General features: G+C 36.4%; 1 protein-coding gene across 8 annotated transcripts in view; it reads left to right on the top strand.

The window, feature by feature from the left end:
- Window positions 1-18,409, top strand: part of LOC306847949 (intermembrane lipid transfer protein VPS13A-like) — a 52,255-nt gene that overhangs the window by 11,790 nt on the left and 22,056 nt on the right. For 5 of the 8 annotated variants that reach the window (XM_079382211.1, XM_079382208.1, XM_079382209.1 and 2 more), the window contains 30 exons: window positions 820-934; window positions 1,210-1,346; window positions 1,924-2,056; window positions 2,136-2,253; window positions 2,356-2,500; window positions 3,468-3,552; window positions 3,710-3,879; window positions 4,052-4,208; window positions 4,487-4,566; window positions 6,427-6,486; window positions 6,594-6,783; window positions 6,866-6,982; window positions 7,062-7,165; window positions 7,617-7,784; window positions 8,184-8,491; window positions 8,630-8,777; window positions 8,862-9,003; window positions 10,128-10,249; window positions 10,360-10,529; window positions 10,944-11,167; window positions 12,058-12,389; window positions 12,545-12,898; window positions 13,752-13,853; window positions 13,934-14,086; window positions 14,179-14,437; window positions 14,864-15,024; window positions 15,136-15,239; window positions 15,973-16,258; window positions 17,334-17,744; window positions 17,836-17,940. In XM_079382211.1, the coding sequence (XP_079238337.1) occupies window positions 820-934; window positions 1,210-1,346; window positions 1,924-2,056; window positions 2,136-2,253; window positions 2,356-2,500; window positions 3,468-3,552; window positions 3,710-3,879; window positions 4,052-4,208; window positions 4,487-4,566; window positions 6,427-6,486; window positions 6,594-6,783; window positions 6,866-6,982; window positions 7,062-7,165; window positions 7,617-7,784; window positions 8,184-8,491; window positions 8,630-8,777; window positions 8,862-9,003; window positions 10,128-10,249; window positions 10,360-10,529; window positions 10,944-11,167; window positions 12,058-12,389; window positions 12,545-12,898; window positions 13,752-13,853; window positions 13,934-14,086; window positions 14,179-14,437; window positions 14,864-15,024; window positions 15,136-15,239; window positions 15,973-16,258; window positions 17,334-17,744; window positions 17,836-17,940 (5,160 nt within the window). The remainder of the gene's footprint in view (window positions 1-819; window positions 935-1,209; window positions 1,347-1,923; window positions 2,057-2,135; window positions 2,254-2,355; window positions 2,501-3,467; window positions 3,553-3,709; window positions 3,880-4,051; window positions 4,209-4,486; window positions 4,567-6,426; window positions 6,487-6,593; window positions 6,784-6,865; window positions 6,983-7,061; window positions 7,166-7,616; window positions 7,785-8,183; window positions 8,492-8,629; window positions 8,778-8,861; window positions 9,004-10,127; window positions 10,250-10,359; window positions 10,530-10,943; window positions 11,168-12,057; window positions 12,390-12,544; window positions 12,899-13,751; window positions 13,854-13,933; window positions 14,087-14,178; window positions 14,438-14,863; window positions 15,025-15,135; window positions 15,240-15,972; window positions 16,259-17,333; window positions 17,745-17,835; window positions 17,941-18,409) is intronic. The other 3 variants (XM_079382212.1, XM_079382210.1, XM_079382207.1) reach the window with 1 other exon arrangement.

Genomic DNA, 18,409 nt, shown 5'->3' with positions numbered 1-18,409 from the left:
GTGTTCCCTATTCTAAAGTGTTACCATATATTTAATTACATTTGCACAATTTGGTCAAAAAATTATATTGTGAATATTGTCATACATATTATCATATATGGCTATAGCAATTTGAATTGCTTTTTGATAAACACTTAATCTTAATTTGAAAATGTCTTTATTTTCTGTCTACATAGTTCAGCAGCAAGTAATATTTAATCTGCCACAATCTGATGCCAGTAGAATTATCCGGAAAGTAGAATTATGATTATTTTTTATTAATTTTACATTAATTATAAACAAACAAAGACTGAAAAAGACATATTACAACTGTAATAATACAATTGTACTGTATAGCAAAAAAAATATTCAAATAGTCAAATTATTCACTTTCAAATGTTAAATTCCTAAGGTTTTATTTTGGGGAAAACTGCAGGAAAGTCTCTTTAAAGGTAGTCAATAAAATGGGTCCTGGCCCATGTTGCGTTCACAAATGCACGTTTTAAGTGACTCAAACTAACAGCAGATGCAGAGATGATGTTTGTGTGGAGCAGCATTTACTGTAAATCCAGCCGCTCTGAAACACTGAAAACACTGAATCAGGAGACATAAATGAACACACACAGTGCATTAGAGTGCATCAAAGCCTTTTGGGTTTGATAATCATGCTAAGCCATGTGCAGACCGCTTTATTTATTTTATTGTTTTCATTTTACGTTTGTATGATATGAATAATTACTCACAAGCCCGCTGCAGTTCCAACACAAGCCCCATTTGAGAAACCCTGCTGTATGCTGTGAATGGATAATGGATATTAAGTGTTGTTTGTTATTTTTGTAGATGACCGTGAACAGTATGGCAGCTTTCTTCATGCCTCCAAAAGACCTGCAGCTGGATGAACTGACCAACGCCACCCTCATGAAGCTGGAGCAGTTCAGAGACAAGACCTCCACAGGTGTGTGCGGATTCACAAGGCATATATTTGTTTGCTACATGCTTTCCTTTCCAGAATTGGTGGTGCAGTGTGGCTCAGCCAAAAAAAAAAAAAAAAAAAAACTCTCATAAATGCAGATTTTCACCTTTTATTGTAAAAAAAAAAAAAAAAAAAAAAGACGTAAATTGATTTTTGGTTGATTTAAATTGATTTTCTTTTTTCAAATCTGTGCATTTTATAATCTGTGGGTATAAAATAGTAGCTTGTACTAAAATAGTACTGTTCATTGTGCACAGGACTCATGTACGTCATTGAGACTCAGAAGGTTCTTGATCTGAAGATAAACCTCATGGCTTCATATGTCATTGTGCCAGAAAATGGCTTTTATGACCCCAAACACAACCTTGCTATTCTGGATTTGGGTCATTTCCAGGTAATAACATGTTACTGTGAGCGCACATGGTTCTTTATTATTTTACATCATACTTGACGTGAGTTTTAATAAGCTTGGTTTCAGTGAAGTGCTTCAAAGAATTTATATCAGGTAAAACAACAAACAGAAAGATTGAAAGGAATGTGAAATGCTTGTTTCTTGGGAATTGTTTCCCCAATGAGTCATACTTGTTTTTAAATCAAGACTAAGAGAAGGGAAAAAAATCCAGCAAACTGCCAAAGCTCGGTGTTCAAAGTTGGCAAAATAGAGCTTTTCAAATTTGGTCCAGCTCCCCCATGGGGTGATTAACTGGTCCACTAAAAATAAAATCAATAAATAAATAAAAATGTATTTTAGGACTGGTAACTTGCGTACTGGTTTTTGATCATTTTTGTCACAAATCATGTGACATTTATATCTACATATAGTTTTGTCATCATTTTATCATATTAAATACATATTTCTTGCACAAAATAAATGTTTTATTAATAAAAATATATGGTTGCCTTTTATATTATAAAAAAATGAGGGGATGATAATGTTTCATTGGCTTAAAGTGTGTGTTTGTTGTTTGTAGATGTCCAGTCAGAGCAGAGCCGACCTGCCTCAGCTGTCTGTGGGCAGCAGCACTATAGAGGACATCATGTCTCGAGCTTACGACAGCTTTGATGTCCAGCTGAGCAGTTTACAGTTCCTCTACACCAAAGCAGGTGCGCAGACTTGCACAATGCTTGATATAATGTAGACTTTACAGGGTTTTACATACAGGTATGCTGTGTGTGGTATCAGGTGGTGACTGGAAGTGGGCTCGTCCACTGAGACGGTCTGATTTTCACATCCTGGAACCTGTCGACCTGAAGGTGGTCTTCAGCAGAGCCATGGTGGTGACAGACCCACGAATGCCCAAGTAAGCAGAACATTTTCTTTCTGGTGTGCGTGTGATTGAACTGTTTTGTGCATTACACATTACGTATTCAATTTTTGTATCTAATGTTTTTTTTTTTTCCAGGTTTAAGATATACGGTGAGCTCCCTCTGCTGTCTCTGCGTATCTCTGATGATAAAGTGCGTGGTGTCCTGGCATTGCTCAGCAGCATTCCACTTCCTGAGAGTCGCCCGGCGTCCCAGATTAGGGTGCCACAAGTTACACCCAAGGTAATTATAAGAATGCTTATGGGTGTGTCTGTCTTCCTAGACAAATATAGATATAGACTGTCATTGTCACTTTTGGGTTCTTAAATGTTCAGCTGTAAATAATACAATTTAATGCAGCAAATGATGAGTATGGATTATTGAAATTTAATTATATTGCTGAAATAAAATAATATATTATGCAATAAACAACAAGGCTGTCAGTAGACTTTAAAATGTTGCAATCAGGAACTAAAACTTAATCTGCTGTCATTGTAATTTAGTATTATTTATAATATACTATATTGTTTATTATTATTAGTTTAATGTTATTAATTTATTTATTAATATTTTGAATTAGCTTTTTATTAATATTTTCTATTTTAGCAATTTATTATTTTTTATTTAAAATTTTAGTTTTTTTATATTTCTGTTTAGCTTTAGCAATTTTAGTTTTAGTAATTTTACTTCAACTCCAACTCATTTTATTTAAGTTTTTCATCTAATATTTATACTAGATTTTTTTTCAGATTTATTTTATATAATTTTATTTTTAATTGTTTTAGTCAACAATAACAACCCTGTCCGATATGGAGTCACAGTTATCATCTCATGCCTATAATTTCAAATATTAAAGCTAATTAAAATATATTTTTCCCCAATTTCTGCCGGCCTTCATTTGAACGATTTCAGTATTCTCACAATTCTTAAAATCCGAAGGTCAATTTACTTTTAGTCTTTCTTTTTAATGATTTTTTTTTTAAATCATTAACTTTTTTTTATTTTATTTATTTAAAATTTATTTGATCGTTTATCAATAGAAATTTGCCAAATCAATTCACAAGGAGATTTGATTCAGATAAATTTAGATCTGATTTATTAGGACATATTTCTATTTTGCTTGCATTTATCCACCAATGTTGTTGAGAATTGTTTTTTTTTCTTGCAGCTGTGATATTATCTATCTATTTATTTATTTTTTTAACATTAGGCCTCCAAACGAGGGAACACACCTCTGCTCACCCCTCGAAGACCAGCCATAGATGACCTGCGTGCATCCATCATATATGGCTCAGGTCAGACGCACCTTCTTACAGGCAGGTTAACAGAGAGATAGAGTTGCATTTGCATGACCGAGTGCCACGTCTTCTCTGAACATCAGTGATAATATTTGATTTATAGAGTAGTCCTCTATATTTTATGACAATAAAACAGTGCCTTTGATTATTTTAGAGGAGGAGTTGTTCTTCGATGCCCCTAGTTCACCGATTGAGGATCTGCCGTTCTTTGAGGCCTCGTCCGACTCTCTTCGAGGTTCAGCCTCTGATAAGCGTCTGTCCATGGTGCGCAAAGACCCCAAGAAGAACATGACCGAGTTCCTCTTGACATTTGAGATCAACAAGGTCTGATTATGCCCTTGTTTATTATATTTAAACTTTTGAATTATAACTTTTGAATTATTAAATATACTTATATTAAATATGTTATATTTAAAATATACTTTTTTTTCCTTATAGAGATGATAAAGGCTTCTTTAGTCAAAGTGACATTTTTCCCTCCTTTGTTCTCCTCTAGCTTTCCGTTCAGCTCTGTCGCTTGTCAGGCAGACAGGAAGAGAGCGTTCTGCATCTGTTCATTGATGGCTTAGGGACAGAACTCAAACTTCGTACCTTTGATATGTCATCATACACCTTCCTGCGTGAGATCTGCCTTGTGTGTTCAGAGTACTTGGGTAAGTGCATTGCACACACTACCCTGCACTACTTTTATTTAGCAAGGATGCGTTAAATTGATCAAAACACAATTATTATGTTACAAAACATTTCTATTTCAAGCAAAAGCTGATCTTTCAAACTTTCTATTCATCAAGATTCTTCAACATTCTATCTTGCCTTCCACAAAATATTAAGCAGTGCACGACTGTTTTCAACATTGATCATAATAAGAAAAAAAAAATGATTTCTGTATTTAAACATAAAAGTTATAAGCTCTTTGTGTATTTTTGTGAAGATTCTGAGGACAAGAAAGTTCACCTTATCACCACTCTGGATAATACTGAGGAAGATATGCTTACTTTGGAGTATGTCAAGGTAAATTTGCTTGATCATATTTACGTGTGATTCTTCTTTGGATCCAGGTATGTGTATAAGGGCTGTTTAAGCAGCATCAAAATGATTCTGTACATTGTGAAGCATCCAAGCAAATCTCTCTGGCAGAGTTTACTTGGTTTTGGCTGGGTCTCAGCTGGTGGGTGTTAAAAGCCTAGTGGGATACCGCCTTTATGAAGGCCATTTTATAATTTTAGCTTTAATAAGCCAAACATTGACACAAAATTAGAGCTAATGCATGACGTTATGCATGACTCATCTTAATTACAGTTCTGTTCTCAGTCAAGCAAATGAATGTATAATATCAATTTATTATTTATTCTATATATTATTTCATTGCTTAAAATAAACATTAACTGAAGTAAAATAAAATATAAAAAAATGTAAACACATTTACTTAATCTAGTTGCCAAGGCAACATTTCTTACTTTAATTTAGTTTAAGTACTAAAATAACTAACATTTTAAAGCAAAACAAAACTACTGTATATAGGCATATAAAAAAATACAGGGTGGGCCATTTATATGGATACACCATAATAACATGGGAATGGTTGGTGATATTAAAGTCCTGTTTGTGGCACATTAGTATATGTGAGGGGGCAAACTCCTCAAGATGGGTGGTGACCATGGTGGCCATTTAGAAGTCGGCCATCTTGGATACAACTTTTGTTTTTTCAATAGGAAGAGGGCCATGTGACACATCAAACTTATTGGTAATGTCACAAGAAAAACAATGGTGTGCTTGGTTTCAACGTAACTTTATTCGTTCATGAGTTATTTACAAGTTTCTGACAACTTATAAAATGTGTTCAATGTGCTGCCCATTGTGTTGGATTGTCAATGCAACCCTCTTCTCCCACTCTTCTAAGGGGGTCAGATCGGGAGACCTTGGGGACCATTCAACTGGCCCACGACGACCAATCCAGGAAACTGTTCATCTAGGAATGCTCGGACCTGGCACCCATAATGTGGTGGTGCACCATCAATGGAAACCTCAAGGCCACTGGATATTTGAAATTGCTACATGATGATGTGTTTCCCTCTTTATGCACTGAAGCTGGCACGTTCCCTGAGTTTTTCCAGCAAGATGGTGCACCACCACATTATGGGTGCCAGGTCCGAGCATTCCTAGATGAACAGTTTCCTGGAAAGTGGATTGGTCGTCGTTGGCCAGTTGAATGGCCCCCAAGGTCTCCCGATCTGACCCCCTTAGACTTTTATCTTTGGGGTCATCTGAAGGCAATTGTCTATGGTGTGAAGATACGAGATGTGCAGCACCTGAAACTACGGATACTGGATGGCTGTGCTGGCATTTCTCCTGCGGTGTTGCTATCAGTGTGTGAAGAGTGGGAGAAGAGGGTTGCATTGACAATCCAACACAATGGGCAGCACATTGAACACATTTTATAAGTGGTCAGAAACTTGTAAATAACTCATGAACGAATAAAGTTACGTTGAAACCAAGCACACCATTGTTTTTCTTGTGACATTACCAATAAGTTTGATGTGTCACATGGCCCTCTTCCTATTGAAAAAACAAAAGTTGTATCCAAGATGGCCGACTTCTAAATGGCCACCATGGTCACCACCCATCTTGAGGAGTTTGCCCCCTCACATATACTAATGTGCCACAAACAGGACTTTAATATCACCAACCATTCCCATGTTATTACGGTGTATCCATATAAATGGCCCACCCTGTATATTAAGTGAAATTAAAATATAAAAAAAGGAAAAAAAACTATAAGAGTATGTCAGTGATACAAAATAACACTGATATGATTGTATCAGCACAGTCCGATACATAGGACTATTCTAATAGTACTCTATTCTTTTTCAGGCGGACAAAAATGCACCAGATTTTAAAACTATGTATAAAAACACAGAGAAATTAATCAAGGTAAGCTTCTTCAAAAATCAGAGCTCAGAATTTCTCTACAGCTAATGTGAGGCAAACAGTGCAGAAAGCTTATAAACTGCACTCTAAAACTATGGTCTTTGCACCAGGTGAATTTCTCCTCACTGGATGTGCACCTGCACACTGAGGCACTCATCAACTCCATAAATTTCCTGAATAACCTCCTCCCACCACTGAAGAAAGAGGCACAAGAGGAGCAACCCGTCCTACCCAAGGAGGAGGAAGAGGAGGAAGATGAGGAGGCAAAAATAGAGGATTCTACTGTTACCAAGAAATCTTGTAAGAAAATTCATTTTGTGTGGTTCATCTTTTGATTTGTCATGATATAATTTTAATCTCATATAATTGGCTTGTTCTTCAGCCTCTAAGAAGTCAAAGTTTGAGGATGTGGTGAATTTGCACATCCGAGCAGACCTCAGCTGTCTGAAGGTCTTCATAAGAGGAGAGAAAGCCAGGATTTCTGAGATCAGCATAGAGGGTAATACACATTTGTGTAATAACCACAATAAAGTTTAGTTGGAATATGTTACAGTACTGCATGTTCTCTTTTACACCAGGGCTGGTTTCTGAAGTTCAGATGAAGAAGAAGTCCGTAGAGATTCTGGCTAACCTGAAGAACATTGTAATTCTGGATTGCGACAAAGAGGCACTATATAAAAAGGTAGAAAGTGTTTTACTTTCAAGGATAAATAAATCATAGAATAGGAGCTAAATTGACACAATGGAGAACCAGCACACATTTTTATATTGTGTTTATTTATAAAGTGTTTAATTGTGTTAGAATAATAAAAAAAACAATAAAGTAAGGCTTTTAACTACAAAACAAACAATTTCATGTTTGATTAACATTTTCTGTTTAGTTGGGCCAAATTAACAGTATTGTTTATTAGATTATACAATTCTTTAAAAAATGTACATGTATAATTGTATATTTAAATTGATGCAAGAAAAAAATGCTGCCACATTAGTACCAACTTACGGACTTTGAGCTAAAAAAAGTATTGGGATTTTTTTAACTTTTTTTTTATTTATTTTTTTGTATCATGCATAAAACGGTGAGAATGTGAGATGGAATTGATTTAGACTAATGATGGAATGATGATGATATATAGGCAGTGTCCATCGCGGATAAGGAGGTGTTTGATTTCCGCATGATGAACCATGTGGATGCAACAGAGGGCGACGCCTACTCAGACATGCACATTGTGGACACCAGTGTAACTTTGACTGTGGGCTGCATTCAAGTTATTTTCCTCAACAAGTTTGTGTCCTCAATCCTGGTAAGTGTTCATTTCTCATTTACCACTGCATCTACCATTTTTCCTATACAACGAAAGTTAGTTGAAAAAAAATTGCAATAATAATTTTTATTTTGTTGCACCTATAAATACTATATGTATTTAAAATGTGGAGAGCGCCTAGAACCGAACCTTGGGGATCACCTACAGTTTCTTAATAGAAACAAATTGCTGCGTAGTTGTTTTCATTAATTTATTTTATTTTTATTTCACTTGTTTTTCAGTATATATTGTTTACCCTATATTTAAGTGTCACAGCAAATATGGGAAGGATCATGTGACTTCCTTTTTTATTTTATTAGCCTCTGTTTGCATTTATTTTATCATATATTTATCTGACTAATGGTCTCTCTCTTCCTCTCTTTATTTTTTGCTCCTCAGGCATTTATTAATAATTTCCAGGAGGCTAAAAATGCATTAGCAGAGGTGACGGCCCAGGCAGCAGAGAAAGCAGCTACAGGGGTTTTGGAGCTGGCAGAGAGAAGCACACGTATCTCCCTGGATGTAGACATCAAAGCTCCGGTTGTCTTCCTCCCACAATCCTCTGTTTCCCACAATGTCATTGTGGTAGATCTGGGTTTAGTGACTGTAAAGAACCACTTTGAAATTGTCTCCTCTCTAACACACACCAAGATTCCCCCTGTCATGGACATCATGGCTGTGGGACTGAGTGATCTTAAAATGTACAGGTTAGTTCAGTATTTTTGGATAAATTTACTTCATCATCATCAGTGGATGAATGAATTAATTAATGTGATTTATCAGCCCTGAAATTATATTTCCATTGTTTGATTAATGATGTTTATAATATTTATTTATTATCCCAGGACCACATTCACTGATGGACAGTTTAGGAGTGAGATTCAGTTAGTCAAACCAGTCAACATGGACTTGTCAATCAAACGCAATCTTTCTGCCACCTGGTATCACAGCGTACCTGACATCCAGATTAATGCACATCTCAAACCCATGAGTGTAAGTGCTTGTTTGTGTTTGTTTCTATGTCTGACTTTAGGTGTAGGGAATATTGCAGCTAACATTAATGTGCATTTTTTGCAGCTAATCTTGAGTCAGGAGGACCTAACTATAGTGCTGAAGACTCTAAGTGAGAATCTGTCTGAGACTTCTGAAGCTCCTCCAGCTCCATCCAGCTCTGATAAAGGAGACACGATTTCTACCAAGGATTCTCAGAGTTCTGGAGGTATAAAATACACACACATAAAGCTTTATTGGTTATTAATGTATCAAGCATACTTTCTGTGTACTTTCTGTGTCTTTGGATATCCTACCGTTTAAGCATTAATTTAGGGTTATTCTACACAAAGTGCTGTAAATAATGTCACTGGAATTATAAATTTTATTTATATTTATTTTTACAAAAAAAAGAAACAGAACTTATTTTTCTCACAATGTAAATGTACTTGATTTAGTGCTGTACTGTGTATATTTATTATGTGTATATATACATACACTCACATACAGCATATATTTGGGAAAGATCTAACATGCATATACATTTATATTCTTATGATTTAAATTATATATTTAATATATAAGCATAACATATTTTTCTTAAATATATACATGTATGTGTTTGTATTTTTATATTTATATATATATATATATATATATATATATATATATATATATATATATATATATATATATATATATATATATATACATAATATATGTGTGTGCTGTGTATATTTATTATGTAAACAAAAACGTTTATTTTGAATGCAATTAATCGCGATTAATCGTTTGACAGCACTAATTTGATTGTATATTTAAAGATTTAACAATATATTTTAAAATACATTTTAATTTAATAATGGTTTTAATGACAGCCTCACTTTTAATGCACATCAAGCCTTATACATGTAAATGTCACAGCATTTTTACCTTTTTTTTTTACAAAATAACAAAGAAACACTGTATAACATTGTTTACTCATTATCATGAGATGTATACACGTGCATATAATATTTTTATACTGTATAATGCAATATTTTAAATTATGTAATTATTTAGAATTTTAACCATAGATTCCATCTGTGGTATTAAAAATATGTAATTTATTTATTTCCAAAAAACCTCACTCTCTAAAATGTATACCATAATTGTGAATAGTTTAAAATAATAGTCAGAAGTTGCAAAAGTTTTATTTAAAAGTTGAATTAAGCCCCCCCCCCATTTTTGTAATAATTAGCACAGAATTACTCATGTATTTATTAATATAAACACATTTCCCAATTCAGGATTTGGATGTCTTGGAGTGAACATGTTTTTTTTTGTGCTTAAGCAGTATTTATTGTGTTGTAGGGAACACTGTTGTGACCGCAGCGGTGGTGGAGGCCCAAAAAACAGGCAAACTAAAGAACACTCTGAAACTGAACTTCAAGTTTGACTCCATGACACTGGTCCTGTACAGCCCAAACAACGAGGTGACATAATACACTCAATTCATTGTAGATGAGAGTGTAATGATTACATGTGAAACCAGGTTTAAATATTTAGTGTTCTGGTTCAGATTTTGCAGTCTGTTTGTGTACAGATCCAGTTATCAGACTCCCGTGATGAGAGTTTGAAGTTGGCAGAGTTCACATTGGGCACCATCTCCACCACTGTGAACATGTTCTCTGACAGCTCCATGAAAGCCTCCCTCAAACTTACAAACTGTCTGCTGGATGACAAGAGACAGAGGGTGAAAATGATCACATCCAGGTAGTTTGCACACAGATCACGACCCACTAAAATGCTCCAGTTTGTGTTAAATCGTGTTTTATGTCTACAAATGTTTTATGTCATCCCCATACACTTGACCCTAGAATCATTGCTCATTTTCTGCTACTGTACATGGCTGCAACAACTAATTGATAAAATCAATAATAATTGAATTATTTTGATATTGGTTATTTGTTTCTTTGCTCTGTGCATGGAGAACATCTTTATTGGAAAGCACTAATAGTGTAACTTTTTTTGCAGTATATGCTTGCACATACAGTTAATCGAAAAAAGAACCAACTAATTAATCGATTATTAAAATTTGTTAGTTGCATCCTTATGGTAAATGACGTTCATCGTTCAGTCACTAAATTTGAAGTAACTGTGTTCTTCTCTAATTTCATGCTGCTTTAGGATGGTGGCAATGCGTCAGGGCAGGGAAGGCGATGTGATGGTAGACATGAGCTACCGACAAGGCCGGGACGGCACCGTGCTGGACACCCTGGTTCAGGACATCTATCTGTGTGCCAGTGTGGAGTTCCTGCTCACAGTAGCTGATGTCTTTCTCAAAGCTATGGCAGACGGCTTCTCTAGTACCCCTAAAAACAACAAACCCGCCAGTTCATCTAAAGACCCAGGTTAGTGACTGCACTTCAGTACCACCTTGATAAAGACAGGTCATCTTCAAGATTGTGTTATTAGACTTAAGATAGTTTAGCAGTTTTTTCATCATTTTGTTGTCTGAATATTTGAACAGACAAGATTTCAAATGAAAGAACAGAACAGAAAAACATGTTGTTCTAGCTTAATGCATTCTTTTTAAAGTGCCCCTGTTATGCCTTTTCAAATATTACCTTTCATGCAGTGTCATGTAGACGTATGTGAACATAAACTTTCTGCAAAGTTGTGAAGCCGAAAGTGCACGATATATAAAGTTATTGTCTATCAAAAAAGAGTCGGCTTGCAATCGCCTAAACGAGTCATTAGGAATTCAAATCTTATTCTGTTACGACTGTACGTCACGAAGTAACGCATTTGCATAATGTCCATCCATGGCTGTCATTCGCGCTATATGCGGTAGACCAATCACAAAGGACTGTGCCATCTGACCAATCACAGCAGCGAGTGCTCACAGAAAGGAGGGGTTTAGAGAGACTGATTCTTCAAACTGCTTCGTACGAGTCGTTTAGGAATCATTTAGAAATTAGGTAAAATTAAAGCTATTTTTGGAGAAAACTAAACAGTTTTTTGACCTTGGATGCATCTAAACCTGTTTTAGGAGACTCATAAAACAATATTAGCAACCTTAAAAATGGCATAATAAGGGCACTTTAACAACACTTGATAAAAGCAGCGTTTTGTTCCTGAGATTCTAATTCGAAATGTGAAAGACAAATAATAGCGCCCCCATACCGCATAAGAGTGAAAACATGGAATGCCGGAAAATTGTCAATGTCAGGGAAGCATAGTGTCATAAATGATCGAAAATTCTATCAATGGTGAATCAAGTGTGTTTTTCCTTTGCTAGCAGTTCCTGCTGTGCCAGTGATTGCCAAAACTGAGATGAACATTGTGGTAAAGAATCCTGAGATCGTTTTTGTGGCCGACCTCACACGCGCTGAAGCTCCGGCTCTCGTTATGACGACGCAGTGTGAGCTGGTGATGAAGAGCGAGCCCAGCGGTCAGTCGATGACAGCCGCCATTTCAGACCTGAAGGTGGTGGCATGTCCGCTCCTGCGAGAGAAGCGGGAGCACAACGTAACGACGGTGCTCCAACCCTGTCAGGTGTTCTTCCAGAGCAACCAGTCGCCTTCCAAGCCTCAGACCATCGAGCTGTCCATCAGCTCCCTCACGCTCAAGGTGAGGCTGAACATGTGAAATTGTGATCATTTCATATTTTGAAATCTTAGTGACTTAAAGGTATAGCAACAAACCTGTTTATTTTTTTATTCTGAGGGTCAGTAAAAGGGTGTAAAATCATTTAAAAAAAATCTACTCTTTTCCTGTTCTCTAAGGTGTCTCCCATCATCATAAACACCGTTATCACCATTCAGTCAGCACTGAGCCCTGCAGCCGAGACGCCAGAGGAGCTGGAGAGTCCCGTGCCACAGGATCTGTGGGAACGTCGCAACCTGCGAGACCTAAAGCTCTGGTTCCTGGAGGAGGAAGAAGAGAAAGTCGCCCGGTCTGTCATTCCACTCGTTCCTCATGGAGAGTCTCTCAAAATGAACATCCACTCCATCTGCTTGACGCTGGAGGCCGGAGTGGGCCATCGCACTGTGCCCATGCTGCTGGCCAAAGCCTCGTTCCAGGGAGACGTGAAAAACTGGAGTACTCTCATTAACCTGCACTGTCACCTGGACCTGGAGGTCAGAGGATATTGTAATGCATTGTACTCATATCCAGTTCATGAAACTCTAGATAGCACAGGCTGACAGGCTGATTGTCTGCTGGCAATCACATCATTTATTACATAACATAAGCTCATTTGGCAGATTCTGCATCTGTTGAGATTGCTTGCTCAACATTTAAATAGTCTGGTTTAGTGTTTACTGTAAACTTATCCTGCAGCATGCTATTTGAGCTCCTTTGAAATCCTCCACCTCCCCCAGCACCACCTGTCTAGAGCTGCTACTGGATTTATGTATGCATATTCATGCAGCAGCATATCTTACATACTCACAGAAGTGTGTCTGAGTATCTATTGACAGTAGTGTGTCCATACTTGCTCTACAGCAGCTGTGTGTAGCAAATCTAGTGCACAAAGACCAAATATATTAACATTGTAATATACATTAACATGCTAGAACTATTCTGAGAGTTATCGTGATTGATTTACATTTATGCATTTGAGAAATGCTTATCCAAAGTTGCTTATAGGCATGACACGAGTAATCAAGTACTCCTGGCTAGGGCTGCACAATTAATCGAAATCATTTAGTTTAATTTAATTCCATAACATTTTTTCCTGTTACATGTTGTTATACAAAGAAAATGACACACAGTTTTACATTTCTGGAGCATTTTTATCTAGTCTGCAGAGTCCCAGTGTCAAATAGTGTCAGAACCATTTGGACTACTTTGCTAGTCTTGCAAATTCTACTTTTAACCTTCGCACCATTTTGACATCTCTCATGGCGTGAGGCACTGAAAAAAATGTCTATCGATTGATACTCTGTCCAGTTTTTTTGTATCCTGTAACGAGTTGTTTGTTTCCCATAGGTGAATTATTATAATGAGATGATGGGTTTATGGGAACCACTGTTGGAGCCGCTGGACGATGAGGAAAAAGATGGCTTTAGACCATGGACTCTAGCAATGAAGGTTACCTTTCATTTCATGCCTAACCTGTTACTGACAGAACTTTTCACGAGTTCAAAAAACAAATAATGTTATGTCTACAGATGAAGAAGAAGCCAGTATCATATTCTGGAGTATCTGATGAGGTGGACGGCAGTGTGCCTGACTATAAAACGGTCATCAGCTTCACAAGTAAAGACCAGCTTAATGTCACCCTCTCCAAGTGCGGCCTCCACATGCTCAGCAATCTAGGAACGGTAAGAGATTGAGATGATTGGAGAGTGTTGAAACGGGCTGTCGTTCTTTGTCAAATGTTACAGACGAGTGGTTTCTTCTGTTTGGTTTGCAGGCATTTGCAGAGGCCACAAAGCAGACCGCTGAGTGCTTTCAAACAGACCAGGCTCCGTTTGTGGTGAAGAATCATTTGGGTTTGCCATTGTCAGTGCTGCACAGCGACGTGTTTAGACCCATCGGTAAAGAGTCCAAAAATCGTGTGGTGGAGCTCCAGGATGGGGAGAGCCTGAATATGGACTACACCCTCACCGCTGAGTCCAGTGACCAATTCTCAGCCATGACCAGCCTCAGCGCCAAAAACTACATACAGCCCAGTAAGACTCAGTAACAACCCATGACCTTTATGCATGGCCTTTATGAATATATGTACATCACAAAATTACTAGTACACTCTTAAAAATAATGTTTCCAAAAGGTGGTTTTCACAGCATTTCAATAGAAGAACCATTATTGGGTTCCCTCAGTGAACAGGTCTTAAAAGAAACATTGTTTTTGAAGAACTTTGAACTAGTGAACTTTGTTCACTATAAAGACTTTTGTGGAATGGAAAAATTCTATTAATGTTAAAGGTTTTTCAGTGAACCATTATTTTTCGGAGTATGTACAATATATCCATTGTCACACTAAGGAGTGACTAATTACTTGAAATTAATTTAAACCTGCACAGTTTATTTAGTTTTATAGTTTCATTCTGCAAAATTGCAAGACAAAAGCAATTTTTTTTATTTTTCCTGTTGCAGCTCCAGTTGGCCACACAACCGCAAGCGTAATCCCACTAATCAAAACAGGACGGGACATGTACAGTGTCATGCACCGTCACTCTGGTGTCACACGATTCTTTGTCTGTCAGATTTACACCGTTGAGGGAAGCAAATATGTCAAGATTCGCTCTCCTTTCCAGGTGGATATATTTAAAACCTACGCATACACACACACACACATATACAGCAGACCCTTCCCTTTAAAAAAGACTTCTCATTAAGCCTACACATATTTTTATGTGATTTTCTAGATTATCAATCACTTTTCGGTGGCGTTCCGTGTTTATGAGGGATCTGAGTGTCTGGGCATCTCTTTGCCTACAGAGGAGTTCTGTGTGCCGCTGGGCTCCTACAGGTCAGTTACTGCCAGCGCTGTTTAACTGTTGACTTTCACAAACATACACTCCGAAAAACTCCTCCTAAATCAGTATTTTTGTCTAGTTGTTCAAAAAAAAAATAATTTACTTAAGAAGCAAACATTTTTTTCATAGGCTTTCCTGTAGCTTAAACAGTAGAGCATGGCGCTAGCAACGCCAAGGTCATGGGTTCGATTCTCAGGGAACGCAAGAGCTGATAAAATGTAAAAACTGTAACTTGAATGCAATGTAAGTCGCTTTGGATAAAAGCGTCTGCTAAATGCATAAATGTAAATGTTTTAACATTTATATGAATTTTGCCACATCTCACTTAGTTTATCTTTAAAAGCAACAATTCTCAAAATAAATATCCTTTTTTCATGCTCTACATTATAATTTTGTGATGCCTAAATTGACATTTTTTTTATTAAATTATTCATTTAATTTTAGCATTTAAAATGCTTTGATTTTAGTTGTTAGTATAATAATAATTGTAATTTATAATTAATTCATATTTAATTAATATTATAGCTTTAAGTTTGACATGGATAAAAACTAGCGTGTTTAAATCTCAGGGTGAAAGAAAGGATGAAAAATGTCCATGAAAAGCTAAAATATTAATTATATTATAATTTGTAATGAACCTGAACCATTCTTTCATTGTGCATATGTTATATTTGACCAGTTTCAGTTATTATTATTATTATTATTATTATTATAATAATTTTGCAGAGCTGAACTGAGCCTGCAGCCTGTAACTGAAGGCGAGGAGCAGTACGACCGCTCCGAGGGTTTCACTTACACTGAGGTGATTCAGAAATCCGGAGAGTGTCTGGAGAAAACCTGCCATCATCATGGAGACAGCGCCCAGATGCTGAAGGTCAACATGATTCCTGTTCCAGATGCTTTGATGTCACACAGCACTGAGGAGGAGTTTGACAAGCCCATCATTCTGCACCTGTGGCCCACTGTTCTCCTCCGCAACCTCCTGCCGTACCCCATCACCTTCAAGATAAAGGTATACAAGACCTTACAGTCCCTTTCCACTGAGTCAGATATGTGTGATTTAGTGCTGCATGATAAATCGAATGCGATGATCATGCGCATCTCGTCAGTAAGGCCGGTTCTGTGATTAATAGTAAATCTCCATCAAGTGCATTCAGATGGAGCAGCATTTAATACACAGGGCCGTAGATCACTGACAAGCTACGCAATATCGCGTTCATAATTGCAGATGAATTGCATTTTATTATTTACGTGATATTGCGTAGCTTGTCAGTGATCTACGGCTCTGTGTAGTAAATGCCGCTCCATCTGACGATATTAGAGACGTTTAACTTTCTTTCTCAGTTAATATTGGCTACAAAATCAACTGATATTGAATATTTAACTGTGCATGCTCATTTCCCTTATTTTAACACATATTAATTTCATGAAATTTCATCTTTCAACAAAAAAAATATAATAATATATAATAAATATAAATTTCTCATACTAAAATAAAATTTTAGCATTTAATTTTTTATATTTTAGTTGTTAATGTTTTTATTATTTATTTATTCAGACAAAATATTATAGAATTTTAATAAAGGAGATTTGTTGTTTATCAGCAATAACATGAATATAAATATCTACTTGTCAGTATTGGACACACATTTTAAAATCTTGAAATAATTATTTTCACCTGATAATTTTAACGCTTGTTTAACAAATTAATATTTTTTTAAATGATAAATGATTTTGATATTTTTATCATTTAACTCACAACTATTAAAATCCAATAAAAATGAAACGTTTACACAAAAATAATGATTTGAACAATTATTTTTGGCAATTGTTTCTCAGTTCCACAACTAATTGTCCAAAAAAAAAAAACCCTCAACAATTGTGATAATATCTGTTTTTTTTTAAATGCTGTATTATATCCTGTTATTTGTACATTTTACAGCTGTCTTTATTATGAAGGAAATTCCAAGTCTGCTTGGAATTTCTTTAGAATAGTTTGGAATTTCTATTAAAAAAAGAGTACTTTCAGGCATGTAACAGATATTTAATTTATAGTTCCATATTTTACAAAACTGTTTTGTTTACAGGGCAATGGAGATATCCCCCCTTCCGAACTGAAAGCAGGCCACTCCTCCCAGATCCACACGGCGATCATGGATTTCTCCACTCTGGAGCTGAAGCTGCTGGGATACCTGGAGCAGGACTGGGAGTCCAAGTACAGTCTGTGCAGCGACTGTGACGAGATTAGCTTCATCAAATTCCGCTCGCTGGGAGTGGACGAGGAGACGGAGCCGAGGCCGGAGCTGGACATCGCTGTCCACGTTAAGAAGGAGGAAGGTCAGGTGGTGGTGGCCATCCACTCCCCGTACTGGATGGTGAATAAGACTGGCAGACTGTTACAGTACAAGGCAGATGATCTTCACCGCAAACACGCAAAGGACTACGACATGCCCCTCCTCTTCTCTTTCAAGCCACGCAACTTTCTGCAGAACAACAAGGTTTGGAAGAAGGTCATCAAGCATGTAGTAAACATTCAGCTGTTTTACTGATCAAGTTTCTAACTTCTCATTCTGTCACTGTTGTTTACAGATCCGCTTGATGATTTCAGAAAGTGAATTATCAGATGATTTCTCTATTGACACTGTTGGGAGTTATGGTGACGTCAAATGCAAAGGGAAACAGAAGGATTACATGGTGAGAGTTCTTTCATTACAACCATCAGATTTTAATACATTAAGCTGAAGGGAAATCAAAATTGATTTTATTTACTTTTCTTTTCATTTCTTAATACTTGTTCCTAATTTGATTTCTGGTGCGTGTTTTTCCCAAAGACAGTGTCTTTTGGTTAAAAGAGTGTCCATGTCTTTTGGTTAAAAGAGCTAATCATTTTTTTCTTTTGGATTTTTTAATTTTTATATTGTTTATTTACTCTAAAATGTGCTTTTATCAAACTGTAAAGGATACACACACACACAGTGCCCTCCAAAAGTATTGGAACAGTAAAGACAAAATTGCTCTGTTGGCTGTGGAGTAAAGACATTTAGAAATATGATTAAAAGATGAATATGAGACACAACTACAGAATGTCACATTTTATTATTGGGTGATTCAACACATAGATGTTTCTTCAGATATTAAAATCAGGGAATGTGTCGTATCAGTT

The sequence above is a fragment of the Barbus barbus genome (genome assembly GCF_936440315.1).
Source record: "Barbus barbus genome assembly, chromosome: 28".
Lineage (NCBI taxonomy): Eukaryota > Metazoa > Chordata > Actinopteri > Cypriniformes > Cyprinidae > Barbus > Barbus barbus.
Note: the sequence above shows the minus strand (reverse complement) of the source record. Positions and strands in the feature narration are given on the sequence as shown.